The sequence below is a fragment of the Epinephelus fuscoguttatus genome, linkage group LG1 (genome assembly GCF_011397635.1).
Source record: "Epinephelus fuscoguttatus linkage group LG1, E.fuscoguttatus.final_Chr_v1".
Classification (NCBI taxonomy): domain Eukaryota; kingdom Metazoa; phylum Chordata; class Actinopteri; order Perciformes; family Serranidae; genus Epinephelus; species Epinephelus fuscoguttatus.
In genome coordinates, this window is record NC_064752.1 from 24,316,157 (window position 1) to 24,335,007 (window position 18,851).

Below are 18,851 nucleotides of genomic sequence, written 5' to 3' on the forward strand. Positions count from 1 at the left end.
AAGAGCTCTGCTGTTGTTAATATGCAATGCGTGTAGTAACTTTAAAGTTATAATCGCACAGATTGTAGATTCTAATATATTTGTGACAGTGAGATTACATCATCAGCTGTCAAGCCATTATCTGTTTGCGGCTCAGTGGGTGTGACGTATCATCCGCTGCACAGAGGACTGTGGGTCAGAATGGTCAGAAAAGCATGCTGGCTTGTATACTGTAAATCTGACCGGATGTAGTAGAACATCCTGGTATTTTCGGCACACTGCATTTCACCTATGTATTGGGACATACTAAATCTTTTTCTGACATACTATATAGTATGGTAGTATGGGTATTGGAAGGCCAGAAAAAAAATCTAGGAAGCAGGTTTTGGTATCACAGAAGTTTAGTCAAATGATCAGTTTTCTAAATTGTTGATTTCTAGCCAAGATCTTGTCATGATAAGTCGTGACTATTGCTGTGATTGGAAAAACAGTTTGTTGCTGCACATAAATTGTGTTCACAAATTCTGAACACATTTCTCTGACAGCTCGTATAATGTAACTGTGCACACTGTCCATATGTCAGCATTCGACAGAAGGAGTGCCCTCTGACCTGCGCCCAGTGTGCCGGCTGGGCCAACTGTACGGTCAGTCACTGGTCCAGTTGGGTCATTGTTTGATTAAAACTACTGGGAATCACAATGTGATAAATGAATGTTAGTTTTACCCCTTATTTTCATTTCATTTTTTTTCCCCCTGTCACTGTGAATCGACAATTTGTCTCAGGCTGAAAATGATGAATCAATCTCGTATCAGCCGTTCATCAGGTGCGATCAGTGTTTTGGCAAGACTGATGAAAAGACCTGCCAGCCCCATGAGCGCCCCGTCTGTTGTTACTGCTGGTTATATATTTAAAAAAAAAAAAAAAAAAAAAAAAAAAAGTAGTTGCAGGTTCACATGTGAATACAGTTTTTACAACATGGGGTAATTGTAACTGTGGAAAATTGAACACTTCAAATACATTCAAAATCGCTTGTTGGGGCGTCAAATACAAGCGAGTACAGCTCTGTCCAACTACAGGAAATCAGCTTTAATTCAAACAATACATACACACACCAACATCTTTTTACACAAATTATGATAAAGAACAAAATGACCTTCAATCAAATCCAGGCAAAATTTTAATGTCAAAAATCTCCTAAAAAGAAGCTCCAGGATGTTCTTTGAAAAGGCTCACACATTAATCTGCTAGCCAAGACTTCCCAAAAGACTCTTTCTACCATCAGATGTGCTTCTGAATGGGCAACTACTCAAGTTCTTTGCAAAAAAGCATGTATCTGATTTATTGAGCCCCCCCCCACCCTCCCTTACACACTAACATGACACTATTTATGGAGACACCAAGCTCCTGTTAGTTCCTCAAAAACAAAAGCAGCAACATGGAAAGGTTTTTGTGAATGAAGTATTCATTACCAATCAATAAGCGAGGCCTCAAAAACTTTGATGAAGCCATTCATCCGCTGTCAATAACTTCTGATTTAATGATTTCGATTCTCTCTCAAGCGAGTTCGTAGTACTTCCCCGTCTTTGGATCAAAATAGCAGTTCAGGCAAGGATCATAGAGCAGATTCAAATACTCGTCCTCCTTCTCCTCTTCATTCACAGGCTCATCCCTTCCTGTAATAGTGCGAGAAGATCACTCTGCAGCACTTGATAGTAATTGTTCAAAACACACATAGATAAATTCAAATCAATTACATTTGCACGGATAAAAAATGTATAAATGTAAAATGTATATTGTATTTTCAATGTACAGTAGCGTAGCCGTGCCAGATATGAGTAAGGGCCTACTCTATCAGCTGTTACTGGAATGAAATGAGGAGCGTTCATGGTGAGGTGACCTTCAGACTCGGGTGGATTTAAAAGTTTTCTGTCGCTGCCATTTTTTTTCTCATCAATCAAGACCTAAGACACCCAGACCCTGTACCACATTATGAAGCTGTAAAGAGATTCCCTGTAATCCCCACTACTTTAAAGCGCGAGAATTTAGCTGTTAAATTGACAGGCAGTTAAATGCTAAAAAGGTTATGGGATGCTCCAGGAGGAACATTTTATCTTATCAGAACTTCGGCGACGATAATGAAAACTAATTATAAGACACATTGTGTAAGAGGTTTAAAAATGATGTTGTAAACTGAAAAGGTTTCATCAATTAACCTTGTCGATGGGTCTTGAGGGTACAGACCTGTAATGAGCCTGTCTCTTTTGACCTATGGAGTTATGTGGAGGACAGAGAGCTCCACTCTCGTGGGTTTTTACCCTTAATTAGATACAGTTTCACACGCTTTCCCACCATGTTGAGTGCAGTCTTTGGGTGGAGGCTTTGACACCGGCGGATGTTTCCATTAGTTCGATGCATTTGCGCAATTAGTGTGGTTAATGTTAAGGTATTGTGTTGTTTGCTGTCTGTCTGACTTTAGAGGACATAAAAGGGTGTCTGCGGGCAAAAGACCAAAATTAATATTACTGTACCTGCGATTATATCTTCCAAACTGTTCCATGTGTTGCCTGACCTTCTCTGCTGGCTGGGAGGCATAATGGGAGGGCTGAGCACATCCATCCACTCCCTGGGGAAAAGACCATAAAAGCACACAGTCATGACAACACATGCCATTACACACACCTTCCTATACCGTGCACATCAAATTGCCTCCATATGACATTTTAACAATGAAGTCCCATCATCGTGTGCTTTCAGAAGCCCGTCTAAGCCTCTGTTGTCCTTGAGCCACTTCTCCTGCACACTTAGCCTCGCCGCCTTACAGTTTTACCTGAAGGATCATTTATTAGATTCTGACTCAAGCTGTGATTTCCAAGTGTCCACATTCTGGCCCAGAGTAGGGGTCTTAACCTTGCCCGTGTCTGCGAGAGCAGGACTTCCTTTCTCTCTAAATGAGTTTATCTTCCCCCGTCTGAGAGCGACACAGGCTACAACCATACATCAATCATTTTCCAGTAAAGTGCAACACTGCTCTTTTAGCACAGAGCAACAGATTAGAGGAAGAGAAATGCCACAGGATGAAATATCACTTGGAAGCGCTGCAAGATTCATTTGTTAAACAGAATTCATAATAATTTTAGGCTATACATCAGCTGCACAATTATCCATTTACATCTTTTGCCTCTGGACATAACATCTCATAAGTGCAAATCATGGCATATTTAATGAGATACTATCATCTTATTCTGTACAACATTCAGCTGACAGCAGGCAGTTCAAACGTTCATTACCAACGATTGATGATGTTAGTCTCTCTGAAAAAAGAGTACGTTCATGAATGGCGTTATAGTATGTTCACTAAAGTAAAATCATGACATGTTAATACTTTCAGAAGGCTACATTCAAAACATTTATAATGCTAGTCCCTAAAAGGGACAGTTCACCATGTTGGGTGTTGGAGATATCGGCGATAGAGATGTCTACTTGTACATGCTTGTGACAACGCGAGATGTAAACATTAATAGCTAGGTGAGCTAGAAGTAGATGCACGTGTCCATCTGTGAGGTGGCAGGTGTAGTTCGGTAGAAAGAAAATAGTTCCTACATGAAACTACTCACAACAAGGTCTGTGGATTATCTTGTGTAACTGAGTCATGATTTCTGGACAGATACATTGCTGTTGAGTTTTTCAAATGTATTTTTTTGGCACTTTGAGCACCACAAGCTGAGTGCCTTTTGGTTCCATTATACTGGAGGGAAGTAAGACATCTCATCGACTGAGCAGACAAAAAAACCCCAGTTGCACACCTCTGAAAACCAGTCAAACTGCAGTTACAGTTTACATCCATTTCTGTCCAGACTCATATGTAACCATGACAATAGACAGTGTTTCAAGTATGAATGATGCTGCAGAAAAGCCTCGATTTCTAAAACGTTGATGCTTTACAATCATCCTACCCCACGGCAGCACAGAAGATCAATACAATCAGCACAGTTTCAAGGTGGACACCCAAGATTACTGTCACCAATCCAGTATCTGACCAAATGTCTCCCCTTCTGTTCCTGAGATATGACGTTGAATAGCAGCCAGAAAGTGTTTCATGCAGAACATTATCATTTGACCTTTTGGATATAAAATGTCATCACTGTATCATATTAGATATTTGTGTAAAACTTTGTCATAACTAGTGTATAAATTCTTGATTTATAACCTAAAAAAACTGAGGTCATACTGACCTTTGACCACAAAAATCTTATCAGTTCATCCTTGAGTCCAGCTAAATGTTTGTGCCGAATTTGAAGAAATTTCCTCAAGGCGTTCTTGCGTTCACAAGAATAAGATGGATGCAAGGTCACAGTAACCTTGTACTTTAACCACCAAAATCTAATCATGTCATTGTTATGTCCAAGTGGACATTTGTGCCAAATTTGAAGAAATTCCCTTTAGATATCAGTGTCACAAGAACTGGACGGACGGATCGTTGTACCTCACGGCTATCGCCAGCGCTGAGGCATAAAAAAATAATAATGCTGTGAGTCAAATTTATCTTCAACTTTTTTGTGCGTTTTGTCTCCTTTATGGCAAATTAATTACTCTTAAAATACAAGTGTAAGGAGGTGGAGATAGAGTCTGTAACCATAACTGTGCAAAATCATACAAAAAGAGCACTTACGCCTAATGGAGAGTAAAAAGGCCAGATGGTGTTGGGGTGAGGGGAGACATAATGGCAGAAACGCAAATGATTTAAGAGGCGCTGAATTATTTATATGATATTATCATTTATGTAGTATTACCATGATATAAATATTTCATTTTTAAATATGACAGTTATCATCAATACCAGTACATTGTGAGACCTCTGATTAATAGCACTACAGGTAAGAGGAAAAATATGTATTGATTTTGTGGTGAACTGTCCCTTTAACAAGATGTTGGTTTTAATGGGTGCATAACATGCTTTTAGTAATATGGTGTCTGGAACTAACTGCACCAGTGAAGTAAAAATACCAAAAATGACAACGCTCCCTTAAAGAAATGTTCAATAACATGTCAAATAAGCGATGTGGTAACAACTGTATGAAATAGTAAGAACTAGAATTCACAGCTTTCAATTAAATACCATCTGAAGTAGGGCGACACGTGCATGTTTAAGCACTGTGGTTTCCATAGATTAAATTCCTCCCTATGCAAATAAAAAAGCATTATATCTCATCTTTCTGTGCATTAAAGCCTGAATTAGAAATTTCTTCATTTTGACCTCCTGCCTTTAAAGTGATCAAGTACATTATCTCTACTGAGGCTCTGACTTTTCTTTCTAACAAAGGCATTTACCCCACTCTAACACCCCTTTGACTGTGTGATAGGCAGGAACATAGTACAAAAGTTAATGGAAGCAATTTTCAAGGACAAAGGCCTCTGCTACAGAGCTGCAAATTGGACTTCAAATTGTTAAAAAGGAACTTGGCGAGAGTGATTAAATTCTTAGATTTTCAAGCCATTATAATCCAGATACGGAAGAACCTGTGATAAAGGGAATAAATTAGTTTGATTAAATTTGAGTGAGTACACTGTTTTTGCGCAGCAGTGAAGTATATTGAAATTAAGCTTTCCAAATATCTCCCAGTGAAACAGCGTCAAGACAACTCTGTCTGTCTGTCTGTCTGACATCCTGGCAATTGTACTGAATTTCACAATTGTCTTTATTGTAGAAACAACTGAATTGCTATTCAAGGTCTCTGCGACGGCCTGATTTGTGGTTTCACATTTGGCATGCTCGCCAAAGGCAGACACAAGTATCACACGCAAAGAGAAACATGTTAAAAAAAAATGCTAGAAAAGCCCTGGCAACATGAAGCACAGCAACAGGAGCATTTTTAGCTGTCAAGAAAACTGTAGCTCTCAACAGCGAGGAAGCCTTGCAGTGATGCCAAGATGCTCAAATAATACCATGATAGAATTCACTGTAAGGGTTCCTCAGAATGCAAGGCCTAAAAGAAAAGGAGCGAAAACAACGACAAAGCCTGTGCAGCTGTTCTTCGATATGTAAATCGAGGCTTGCTTCAAAGTCTAATTTCAGAAGTACAGCTGCAGATGCTGTAGTGCTAGTGTGAGTCAGGGAGTATGTTTGAGGTGTCAATAGTAATATTCAGTTCAACGGACATTCAATCAAACAGCATAACCTCACTGAATATTTAAAGAGCCCCCCGAAACTTGTCAGCACTGAAATATTAAAGTATCTAAATGCATGGGCGTCCACACATGTTCACAACAGGCTACCTCGCTTTTCATCAATAAATCAAAAGTGTTGGAGAGGAGGTGGTTGCATAATTTGAGTAGCGGACCTATGATGCAACGCCTTTGTCTTGTTTTGAAACACGCCGCATGGTTGTGTACACCCACAAAGAAATGGAGATGTGCAGAGACGAGGCTCAGCGGGGTGATGCGGGGTCTCCAGAACCCTCCGAGGGGAACCAAGGGTGCCATCCATACTGTTGCCATGGTGGGGTGATGAGATGGATATACAGTGCGTGTAAGCCTTAAGACACTGCCCAGAGATTGCACTATATGCTGTAATATGCTCCCGATGGTAACATGTGACAGTGTATTATTAATGACAGTATTGAAGAGTTTCTTCTGCCTCGTTCCTCTGATTCATCATATTAAACTTGCCTACAAGAGCTAGTTGACTCCAGCCTTAACTCTGAGCTATCTTCCCTCGAAGGAACATAAAAACACAGATCACACTGAAATGTCAATTAGGGTTATGCTCTTCATAATTCTGTTTCATCTGGCCTTGAAAACTACAAAGCCCATTTAACTTTATGTAAAGAAAAGAATCCACTCACAGATATTCAATGCTCTGTAACAACAATCCGTAATGTTCAAAACACGACGGAGCATATTTTCAGATGAGGTGTTGGAATTCACCTTTTCTGATGTTCCCACTTTTTCTCCTTTCACTTTTTCAACTTCTACATTATTTGGGGGTTTTCTGGGCTACATAATGTGTTCTCCTTAGCATCGTATGAGCCCGAAGTTGACTCTGGATGCACTCTCCCAAATAATAGTGGTTGTAAATTATTCTGCCTCCTCCAGTAATATAAGCCCATTCATCAATATGTTTTCTTTTTGAGGTTAGAACTTTACTCGGGTTTTGTCCTGTAGGCAGATAAAACGAGGTGGAACATGACTCGTGGCTGCTTTGCATTATGAACTACTGAAGCTTCTGCCATGCACAAGTTGGCCTTTGCTTCATCAATGATGGATTTCTCCTTGTATGACTGCTGAGAGGCAGAGCTAAATGGTGAGTCTAACCCTTGCTTTTGATCTTCAAGGACTGAACTGAACCAAAAAACTTTCCAACATTAATTATCTAGAAGATGAAAAGTGTCAAAAGAAAAAGTTGCCAGTGATGAATCTGACAAGCACAATAATAAGTGAGTAATTATCTGCACTTGTGAAAATGACAACAGCAGTTAAGGGAGAAGAAAACTACAGTACCTGGCACCCTCTCAATTTATTCAGACTCATCTGTGTGCAAGATAAGCCCCAGTTTGCATATCTATCTGACAGTTGACATTTAGCCTTAATTCTACAGTCACTGGTTACCATCTGATTATGGCTTTCAGGGTGAGTTTCATGTGCAAGCAGCCAAATACAAACACAGGCCATTTTCTGTCTGACAATACATGAAAGTGCAGCTCAGTCACCAGAAGAAAATGTTGGCTTTGTATGTTTCTGCAAACCAAGAATATGTTACATTTGTACGTTTTGTACCAATTATATCAACGTTTTTTAAAGCGACATAGCAAATAAGCTCAGCTGACTTTATCACTGGGAGGTGGAGGGGATGGTGGATGGCATTACTCCTTGTCTGTCAAGTACTTGTATGTCTGCCAAGCTGCAGACCACTGTTGGAGACCAACAAACAACGAAACCAGCAACAAATCCTCGTACATACGATATCTTACGAAAATGCGCGCATAATAGATTGTCTTAGCACCCCACGGATAACATTATGTAGTTAACTTAAGGTTACATAGTTAATATAAAGTTACAGAAGTTGAGTTTAGGAAAAGAAACATGATGAGGATGTACCTTCAAATGACTCAAAGTATACAGGGTTCCGAACCTGGTCTCCTGGGCAAAGTCCTGTGTTTTGTGACCCATCCACTGCCCCAATCTACCTCCTTACAAGGACTGCCTAAGACCGCTTCCTTCACTACTACCACCAGTACATGGCTTACGTGCATTTCTTTTTGTTGGAAAACGTTTTTAGGCACCAAGAGTAGGTGTTTTGTAGCGACCTATCACTGTGTTTCAGAGGCTTTTTAGGCATGAAGCAATTTTTCCTGCTGGCATAGTGGCATTAAAAGCAACTGTTCCTTACCAAGACATTACTCCTTTTCCAATGGGGATTGTGCCCCCCTAAACAGGTATTTTAAGCCAAATCACAATCTTTTCCTGACCATAACCAAGTTGTTTTTGTACCTAGACCTTACCACACATTAACCACAGCATTGTCAAAATGTAATCTGTGGATTGCAGAAATGCGTAAAGCCAACATTTTTGTCTTTTGATTGGGTTGGAAATTGTACTCCCTAACTATTAATACTTTTACTTAGTTAATAACAAGCCAGTACTTGAGGAAGTTAGTTGTCTGTAAACAGCATGTCAGTTTTGTCATGGAGAAAATGACTCTATTCCTAGCCTTACCTTAATGCACAACATACATGTAGTGTAATGCACTTAAATATGTGTATCCATCATGAGAGTTTTGCTTGCACTTCTAGTCTATGTTGACCTTGTCCTGTGGTGTACATTTTATTTTAAGTGTACAATTTTGGGTTAGGGTTAGGGTAGGTTGTGGTGTACATTTTATTTTAAGTGTACAATTTTGGGTTAGGGTTAGGGTAGGTTGTGGTGTACATTTTATTGTAAGTGTACAATTTTGGAGCTCAGCAAAGTAAGTAATGTGCAGCACATATCTGCTTACCTGGGGTTTGACTGCAGGAGGGGATTCATTTCCTTCTGATAGTGGTGACCCTGATTAGCTGGCTGGATCAGTTATAAAAGGAAAAAGTAAATGGTTGTGTTAAAAGCACATGTACTCATAACTCAAGTACTTATAAAATGTTTACAAAAATTAATATCAGTATGCACTTATCCCCATTCAATTTAAAAGACCACTGAGTGATCTATCAGGCATACAAAGAATATGAAGTACACCTACAGCACTTGAAGACTGAAAATGTTTTTTAGGTTCAGAATGACCTACTACTATTCAAGGTTTATTGCTTGACAAATGATTGTTGTCGCTCAACTGAAATTGTGTATTTTATGACAGAAAAACTGCCAAAGGGAGCAACACGTCTTTTGTGGACATACAATGCCTCATTGAAATCTAGAAGCTCACATCAACAGCGTTGCCCTACCGAGCACACGCTAGACAAGGACAATTTTCCCACAAACCTTAATACCACCACAAATTAAGCTTTAAGCTTCTACAGTTTATGGAAATGATTATGCAGCCTGTCAAGACAAAAAGCCCTCTTCTATGTTGTGTGCTGTTTCACTGGCATGTATGAAAGATCACTGCCTTTCTGGCAAACAGCAAGAGAAGAAACACAAAGGAAGAAATGGAGAGTGCAGCAAGACACAGAAAACATGGGTGAACAGTGAAGGGTGAAGAAACCAAGATCAAGGGATCAGTAAAATCTTATATTGTGTTCAGAAATATAAATTTGACTCTACTCTAACAAAGGACTGGAGCTGGGTTGTATTTGTGATTGTGGTTAAAACACTGACAGCTAAGTTCTTTGTGAGCTGCGAGTTGAAGAGACTTGGAGGCAGGAGATAAGAATGGTTTCACATTATGTATATATACAGTAATATTCAGCTGTAAGAAACACAAGTGCATTACCCTCTCCATCTTGTCAAAGCTAAAGACCATATTATAGCCTCAGGAGGCTATTTAAGTCTAGTGCCTGTTTAAAAGCTATTACAATACATGATGAAGAAGCAGTCGTGCTGAGGATGTAGTCCTTGCATTCCTTAAGTAAATTTTAGCTATCTGTGCGCTCCAGTGCCTTCTTTATGTAATCCTCTTCTAAAAATAACACGGGACCTAAAATTGTCCCCGGTGGAATTCTGCAGGTAATATGTACTGATGATGATGAGTTACCTGTTGGGTGATGGAGAAAATTCTTTTGGGGAGGTACTAGGAGCTGAACCATTTCTGCACTCTGTCTGTAATATGAAAACCCAGTGCCTCGAATGGTCATTTAAACTTGCATGAACTACAGAATCAAAGGGAACGCAGAGGTCCAAAAGAATTAGAAGTACATCTGCTGCTAACAGAAGTACATTACTTATTATGATAGCTTCTTGAATTCAACAGCAAAATGTGGTTAGTGAGTGAACACAACAGAACTGGCTGCCCGTAGCTGCAGAAGCACTACCTGCTGTACAGCCTCCCAGAAAAACACAGGATAGGTCTTGGCTAAAAGGTCACTACACACCAGTTATGGCTACGCCTAGTTCCCTAACACCGTCCAACCTCTATTTTGGGTCTTAAAGCTGCCACCTCTATTGTTTGACCAGTCTCCTTGACTGATGCTCAAACATTTAGTTATCCCGGTGCTCAAGCCGCACTATCCCTCCCCTCCTACATATCCACCGCTGTGCATCATCTGTTATCCTGCACGCTGGGTCAAACGATGCCACAACAATCAGAAAACCTAAAAAAGCTCTGCTTGTCTCTGATCAGCATCGCTGTTAGGCGATCTATCATCTCTGGCTCTTTGCCTGCCCTCTGTTATGGAGACATAAAACTCAGCAGAAACCTTTGGTTCAAAACATTTGTTTGTAAAACCTCACCGCACAGCATTTCTGGGCTGCACAGACCTGTCTGGCAGTGATGTTCTACCAAACAGTGCTGGTGCCAGATCATTTCTTTTTAACATCCATCTTACTGCCTTATTTATCAACAGTTTCCAGGTGATTGCTGATGGATCAGCTCCACTTTAGAGGCTGCTTTCCTGCTTTTTCCTCAGTAAATTCTAGTCCATTATCAGTGCTGGGTGGTTACTGTACAGTCACATCACATTTGTCAGTAACACAGTAATGTAACACATAACTGTTTTAAATTCAGTTATCACATCACAGTTACTAGTCAAACAATTATGGTATTACTTGGGGACCTTAGTTTTATTTTGATCAAATTTTTATCTAGTTTCTTTTCAAAGTATTAATAATAAATTATTTTCTATTTGTTAAAACCCCAGAAAAAAAAAAAAATAAAAAATGACCGATTGTCTAACCCTTCCCCTCCTGTCCCAGCTGGCCTAGGATGACCTGTGATGGTGACAAGAGAAGGAACTTAAGTTCTTCAATTATCTGCATAATGGGCAGACAGGAAAAAATCTTAAAACGTACCAACAACAGCGACGCTGGCCAGTGCCCCCATGGCAAGGCTCTTCAGCCTTCACAGTCTTGTGCTGACTCCTAGGAGAAACTATTTGAGGATCTCCTCATGAGGTATAACCACTGTATTAGTGATAAACATGTTAAATAAGCTGGACTGGTCTATTATAAAGCCATGGTTTGGTGAGCGAGCTACTCAGTTGAGTTTGTTTGAGTGTGTTTGGCCTATTAATTGCAGTTCATATGGTATTTAAATGTGTTTCCTTTTTAGTCCTCCATCATCCTACAGTGTTAGCAAGGCTAATCTCTTATATTATTTTATTTAGGCCTATTAATATATCATTTTGAGGCAATTATTATATCTACTATGCGGGGCTAGGAAGACCAGCCTCTTGTATATACTGATTTAGTGCCCTATTCAGATGGTCTAAAACGCCAAGCGCCAGGCGTGAGGTGCATGGGCGTGTCCCAGTCACTTGCTAGTTAGACAGAGCGTTTTTAGACTGTGCACCATGGCGGAGAGTCGAAAAGGGTTGGACTTACTCTGTGAAATAGTCATGAGTGTGTTTTAGGCATATCATTCAATAAGCCAATCAGAGTGTCACCTCTCATTCCCTTTAAAAGAGGCGCAATTGGAGCGCATGGCGGAGAGCTAGTTAGATGGCGGACCTACCAACTGGAAAGAGTGAGCCTTTTACAGCTGAGGAGATGGATCTCCTCGTGCAGGAGGTGAGGCAGGAGGCTCGTCAGAACCAGATCTACGGGGACAGCAGACAGGCACCCAAGCTTCCCGAGGTAAAGCAGGCGTGGGATCACTAATACAAGAAAGATCTTACTAAATATCTGTGGATTATTATTCAAACCTGTTTTCATCACATAACAGAGCACAGCTGTCAGGACTGCCGCGGAGCTCCCCAAGGTGCTGATCCTGCAGCTAGGACCTGTTCAGCGTTTTCTCTCTCACCCATGTCTGTTAATTGTTTTCACATGTTTCCTAGAGCTGTGTTCTGCCCCTTATTTGCATGTGTGTCCTCTCTACACACAGATAACAATATAATAATATAATATAATGTAGCCTAGTATAACATGTTAAAATACATGCAATGTGTGGGGTTTGGTTTTCAATCAAAAAAATGATTGATTGGTCAGATAATTTCACAATTTCATTTGCCATTATTACAAATTATGATGATCATTATTACTGCGATTAGATCATTCTGATTAATGACTGACCATTAAGACGTGTTTCTGATAAATATCTTAATGTGCACAATAATAACCTTTCACATTGTAATCATATTTTTATTTGTTATCTTTTGCATATGTGTGGCTGCTCCGTGTGTGTCTGAGCAGAGTGCACGCGCCTTGTGCACCCGCCTAGAGACACATATTACTAACTTGTTTAACAGCGAAATACTGCGCCGTTGACTTTAGACCAGGTTTTTCTTGGTCACTGGCGCATTTGCTTTTTATGTCATCTAACTAGCAACGCGCCATGACTGCACCTGGCCACTCCTCATTTTTAGACCAACACACCCAGAGAAGTGCAAGTTCATTTGCTAGTTAGACGACGAGGGTGCAGGGCGTGAAAATGACAACTGCGCCTGCATCTAAATAGCAATGACATTTGCGACATGGATTATGAGCCCTCCACCGTCCGCTTTAGACCATCTAAATAGGGTCCATAGTGTCATTTTGTAGCAGTAATAGCCTACTGCAGTGCCATCTTGATTCTCCTAAGCCTTGTTTTGTGGTGATATGTGGGCATATGTTAGGTTTAACATCATAACATCATACTGGAATTTCTCAATTATGGGATCAATAAAGGTGTATCTTATCTTATCTTATATTATTGTTAACTTGCAACTACATGACAATGCATCCCAAGCCATGTTGCAAAGTAATGCAAAAGTAATGTAACAAGTAGTGTACGGAATACATTCATACAGGTAAAATAAGAGGTAAAATAATGCATTACTCCTTTCAAAAGTAACAAGACATTAGTTTTTTTATTATTGACCCCAACACTGCCTATCATTAATTCATACTGTATTGAGCAGAATTGCAGGCCAAGCAGAATTACATTAGTGATTGTCAGACGTATGACTACTCTCCCTCCTGATATTACTTTTAAATTTCCCTTGATTTTAAGAAATATCTTGGTGTCAACCTAAACATAAGGAGCTTGCTTCCAAAATTGGACTTTGTACATGTGTTATGTAGTGAAGCTACACACCAGATGTTTTTTTATCCCCAGAGAAACCTGGCTCAGTCCCAGTGTTCAAATGAGGACACAAGTGTTACTGGATATAACTTGTTTAGATGTGATAAGCAAAGGACAGGACATGTATTGATTTATGTAAAGAGTTGTTTAACTGTACAATTACTGAACTCTTTTTTAGAACACTGACTGTGTTGCTCTGAATGAATAAGCAAGGGGAAAGCTGAGAATTTTAAACGGCAGAACAACTGTCTCATCATCTTCAGATGAAAAGCAAATCTGATAATTATCTAGTGACACTTTTAAGGCGCAGATTCTGTTTTTTAGTTTAGTTAAAACATTGAAATTGGATTTAGTCCCTCACTCTGCTCTCATCACTAATGAGTTGTGAAAGTGACATGGTTGAAACTTTTAATAAACCTTTTCATCCCATCACAAAATGTATTTGATGGCTCACCTTCCCGTCAGCACTAACTATTCAACATCTCCACTGGAATTCGTTGTGACTGACAAATTCACCGTGAAGGAAAAAACCTGCCACTTTTCAAGCCAAGAGGGGGCCGAGTATTCTATACAAAAAGATTTTGGTTGGAGATTTAACTTTTTTGAGTGTTTTCTTTCTTCAATCTGCCATCTGTAGCAGTAATCACACATCATGGTCCGACTCTGACATGACAGTTCTTACCTCAGCCATGTGCTCACAGAGAGAATACGTATCAAAACTGGAACCACGTATTAAGGTGTCTGACATCTCGATTGACACAATCATACAATCTACAAGGTGATTCTTTTGTATTCAACCTCGTAACTGTAGCACAGCATACAATCGCCTGGGGGTGAAGTTACGTCAGGGCTGGTGGAGTAGCTTCAGCAACAGAGACAGAAGCAGCCAACAGCATAGATGGCAACAGCAGGGCCACTCGAATCACAGCATCCAGGGACAAGAAACGGCTTGTCAGTTCTAGTGGAGCAGTCACAGCCCCAGACAGTGACTATTCTCTTCCTAGGTCCCAAAAGCATCTCTTGTTTTTATCTTTCTCAGACACTTTTTAGGTCCTTTAAAGTTCATATGTGACCAAAAGTACTTTATGTCTTTCTTTATGTCTCTTCCTCTGTCTTTATTGGCAAAGCATTTTCTTGATATGCTGATGGTGGTGCTGTTGCCATATGTATTTAGAATTGTAAAGCACTGCGGCTGATTCGAAAAACAACACTTCGGGGTTTGATCAAGTCAAATGTAAATATAATCCCGTCCCCATGGAAATTGTTCCTACTATATGGTCCAAAGGTACATGTTTTTATTGGTGGCCACATCATCGTGTCCTCTACAAAAAAAACCACGGGATCCCTGCGGTAATACCGCTATGCATTGTGCTCTGCTTGAATCTCAGTGTATTTATGGATACCTGCATGTAGAGAAGCGGTAACAGACCTATAACACCAGCATCTGTCATGACTGCATTCACTGGGGATCCTACAGTGGACCCAGTAGGGCCAGACAGGGCAGTGTTCTCCCTTCATAAAGTGCAATGTGCTTATGCTAATGGACCATAGATCTAAATGACCTTCAGTCACCAAGAGCAAACTATACCATCTTTGAATTCTAAAAAGATCATTTCAAATGACCTAAATAATTTTTAGTCACTGGGGGGAAGCGTGGATATTATGCCTGTGTGCTTTTAAAAGCGGTAAGAGGCCAATTAATGTGCTTCTATCTCCATAATCTTTTGTAATGCAGAAAACACGCTGAAGAAAGAGGTGCATTAGCACTTCACGGTGGCATAAGTTGGGGGCTTGAAATGTAAATTAACAAGGGTGAGGATCAACTAGGGTCGAAAAAATTATTCCAGACAGGAGATGGAGAGAGGGACAACGTGCTAATGATTGTAAATAGCAGATGAGCCGCACATGAGTGTTGCTCGTTAGCGAAGAATCAGCAATAAAAGATCAGGAGTAGCGGAGGATGATACAGTACAGACCATGGAGACGTGGGTCCAGGTAGAGGCGTCGTCACTGCTCATGCTGATACTGACGTTACACTGGTGGATCTGAGATGCACTGAGGCCTGAGGCTCTACATTCATCTTCCTCCTGCTCCCTTTTTAGACTTGCCAGCATTCGAAGCTCGTCATCATCATCATCCCCATGCATTCGGAGACTGCTAAGCAGGTGTAAGCTGGAGTCAACAGGCTTCAGTGTGTTTTCGTCTTCTTCCTCTTCCTTTAAAATGATCAGAAATTAATTATTTGGGAGCAATCATGAAGACAGTGCCTTACGCTAAGTAAACTCTTGGTCACAGGCAACATAATAACAATATGTCTTATAATGATATACAATCAAGCAATTAAAAACTCACATCAATGCCACATTCTTCAGAAATTAATTATGTTAAGCTTTCATCAATTTATTAAATTTGCTCATCTTAAACTCATCTATAAACTCCTACATAATCAGGCTCCTCCGGTGCTCAGTGACCTTGTAGTTCCACTTAGAGATTCAGGCTTGTGGAGCATCCAGCGGGAACTGTAAGGTGCCCTTAAAGTAAATCCTCAGTTGGACAAACAGCTTTTTCTATTCAGAGGATCAGCATGTGGAATTCCTTACCTGCAGAATTCAAACTGGGTCCTGACAGGGATCATTATAAACTCAAACTGAAATCGTTTTTGAAGAGGGATCAGCCATCTAGTCGTATCGAGCTCTGAGTTTTGTGTTCTTAATGCAAGTATTCATTGTTGAGTTTGTGTATTTTAAAAGCCAATCTAGGGAGCGGACCTCACAATAACTACTTTTGTTGGACGGTTTGTTCCAGATCCTAGAAATAAATACAATAAATGATTTAATTTTATAATTTTGAGAACATTTTGTGCAATTAATATAATGATAATATAAAAATCTAACAATGTAAGTACACTCTTTTTAAAGAGTAATGAACATTTGACTCTTAAAAATATTCAGACATTGAAATATGAAAAAAAAAAAATTAAGATTTTTAAAAATTATTTAACACCAGTAAATTTATACAAGAAAGTATATATAAAATGATAGCACCTTTACAAGTGTAGCCCAAAATTAGCTATAATCCACCTGGTGGCTGCTGGAGATGAACAGCCTGGGAGCTGGGCAGTTTGCTAGTTGATTTACGAAGTGGAGGATGAAGTTGCTGGAGGGTAAAACCACAAACAACAGACTTTTTGGCTTGTTGCCAGGGGTTGGAAAGCTAATGACTATCAGAACTTTGTGTGTTCAGCTCCAAAATTGCAGCTGCAGGCTACATTGTGTTGTCTTTGAAGTGTTGTTTAATTTTTCTTTGGACTGGTGCAAGTAGGCAGGGATGGAGAGGAAACCAATGGAAGAACGCTGCGCCCAAGTCTCAAAATGGTCGGGAAAACCCTGCTGTTTATTCTGGCATCATGCTGACTAAAATGTTGCTGACATTCTTATGTATACGAGTGGGTTAAGGTTAGTGTAGGGCTGCACAATTTATCGAAATATACGTTATTATCTTGACAGGCTTAGGGACAGCATTGCTAATACGCCTTAGCCATAAATGCCGTTATCTTTTTGTTGCATTCTTGTCACTATACATATAAACATTTGATAAATAAATTGGTCACAGTCACACACACACACTCAATTCATGGAGTTGATACAATGTTTTGTGCAACCAACAAAGTAGAGTAAATCTCAAACCAGCAGACGGCAGCCCCTGACAGGACATAATTCTTTGTTTTGATCCTCTGAGGAAATGTCTTTTAACAGTGGATCTATTGATTTAAGAGAGTGCTATGCTAACTTGATTTGTGCCTGGTGTTGCCCTGGTGTTGAATCAATGGCAGTCAATAAACCAAGGCTACAGGGAGGGAAACAAACTCCTTGTCATATTTCTCTGACAACCTTTCAGTCAAAGCCTTCACTGCATGCTGCCTGCTGGAGCTGGCACAAATCAGCAGTCAAGAGCCGCACTGATGAAGGATGCTGGGACATGTCTCAGCAGTGAGTTGCGTAAATGCAGAAAGCAACAGCCAAGTGACAGATCTCCCTTCAGGCCTTGTGATCGCTCCAGTTGACTATCCTCTGATCCTGGATCTTTTCAACTGGAGCAGCGGCCAACCTCAATTTGTAACAGACCGTAGTCTGATCCTTCGCAGCACGGCATTACAAACTTTTTCACAAGTCCTCCTTAGCTGTCCAAATCAGCAGTGATCACACATTACTCTGAGCAAAGAGAGGCAGCCAGACAGAATACCACCAGAGCCTGAATTGAACTGAGCCAAACCCATCGACTGAAGACTTTAGGACGCAATGACAGTCACTGTAAACAAAGACTTTCCAGTGGAATCTAATCAAAATAATGTAAATTTAGCAAAGCCGCATTAATCAATTTTTTAGGAAGAAAAACAAAAACACCCACACTCCCTTTTTATTCTGTTGTGATCTCCTTCAGCTCCCGACAAAAATATCTGGATCTTCAGTCGAGCCTTCTAAACACTCAACTTTTTGTATCAGCCACTTGATAACATTGTCTGTCTGATGTTTGGTGCTGGGCAAATAGTGTACAGTGGATTTATCAAAGCTTTTTGTGGTGGAAACAGTTGCCTACAGGGATTCTTCAGAGCTGCTAAGACTCAGACAATCAAGTACATTTGCCAGCCATGAAACAAAACAATGTGCTTAAAGAAGCTTGAAGTGGAGACGAAATGAAAAATGCCTCTTTAACCCTTTTAGATCAAATCCCTTTTAGATCAAATCCCTGGGCATTTTGCGCACCTATATAATAATAAATGCCAACAAAATGACCAAAAAAAATTTTCTTCATATTCTTGTATAAAGATCTAATCATGTTTTCTTCTTGTAAAACAAAATATGTGTGCTTACGTAGTCTAGTACCAACCAACATCAACCCATCAATGTGGCTGAGGACTAATTCATCCATCCATCCATTTTCATCTGCTTATCCAGGGCTGGGTCACGGGATCAGCAGGCCAAGCAAAGCACCCCAGACGTTCCTCCTCCCAAGGCATTCCCAGGCCAGACGAGATGTATAATCCCTCCAGTGTGTTCTGGGTCTGCCCCGGGGCCTCCTACAACTGGGACATGCCCAAAACACCTCCAACGGGAGGCGTTCAGGAGGCATCCTGATCAGATGCCCAGATCAGGGGCATAATTCATGCATTCCTTAGTCTGATTCATGCATTTATTTATCCCTCCCTTGTCCTCCTCCTGATGTAAC

General features: G+C 40.2%; 1 protein-coding gene across 2 annotated transcripts in view; it reads right to left on the minus strand.

Moving 5' to 3' along the window:
- Positions 1-1,037: 1,037 nt before the first annotated feature.
- Positions 1,038-18,851, minus strand: part of cfap20dc (CFAP20 domain containing) — a 43,747-nt gene continuing 25,933 nt past the window's right edge. For both annotated transcript variants that reach the window (XM_049588902.1, XM_049588894.1), the window contains 4 exons: positions 15,602-15,841; positions 8,973-9,034; positions 2,509-2,603; positions 1,038-1,653 (listed from right to left, as the gene is read on the minus strand). In XM_049588902.1, coding sequence (XP_049444859.1) covers positions 1,535-1,653; positions 2,509-2,603; positions 8,973-9,034; positions 15,602-15,841 — 516 coding nt within the window. In that variant the 3' untranslated portion in view covers positions 1,038-1,534. The remainder of the gene's footprint in view (positions 1,654-2,508; positions 2,604-8,972; positions 9,035-15,601; positions 15,842-18,851) is intronic.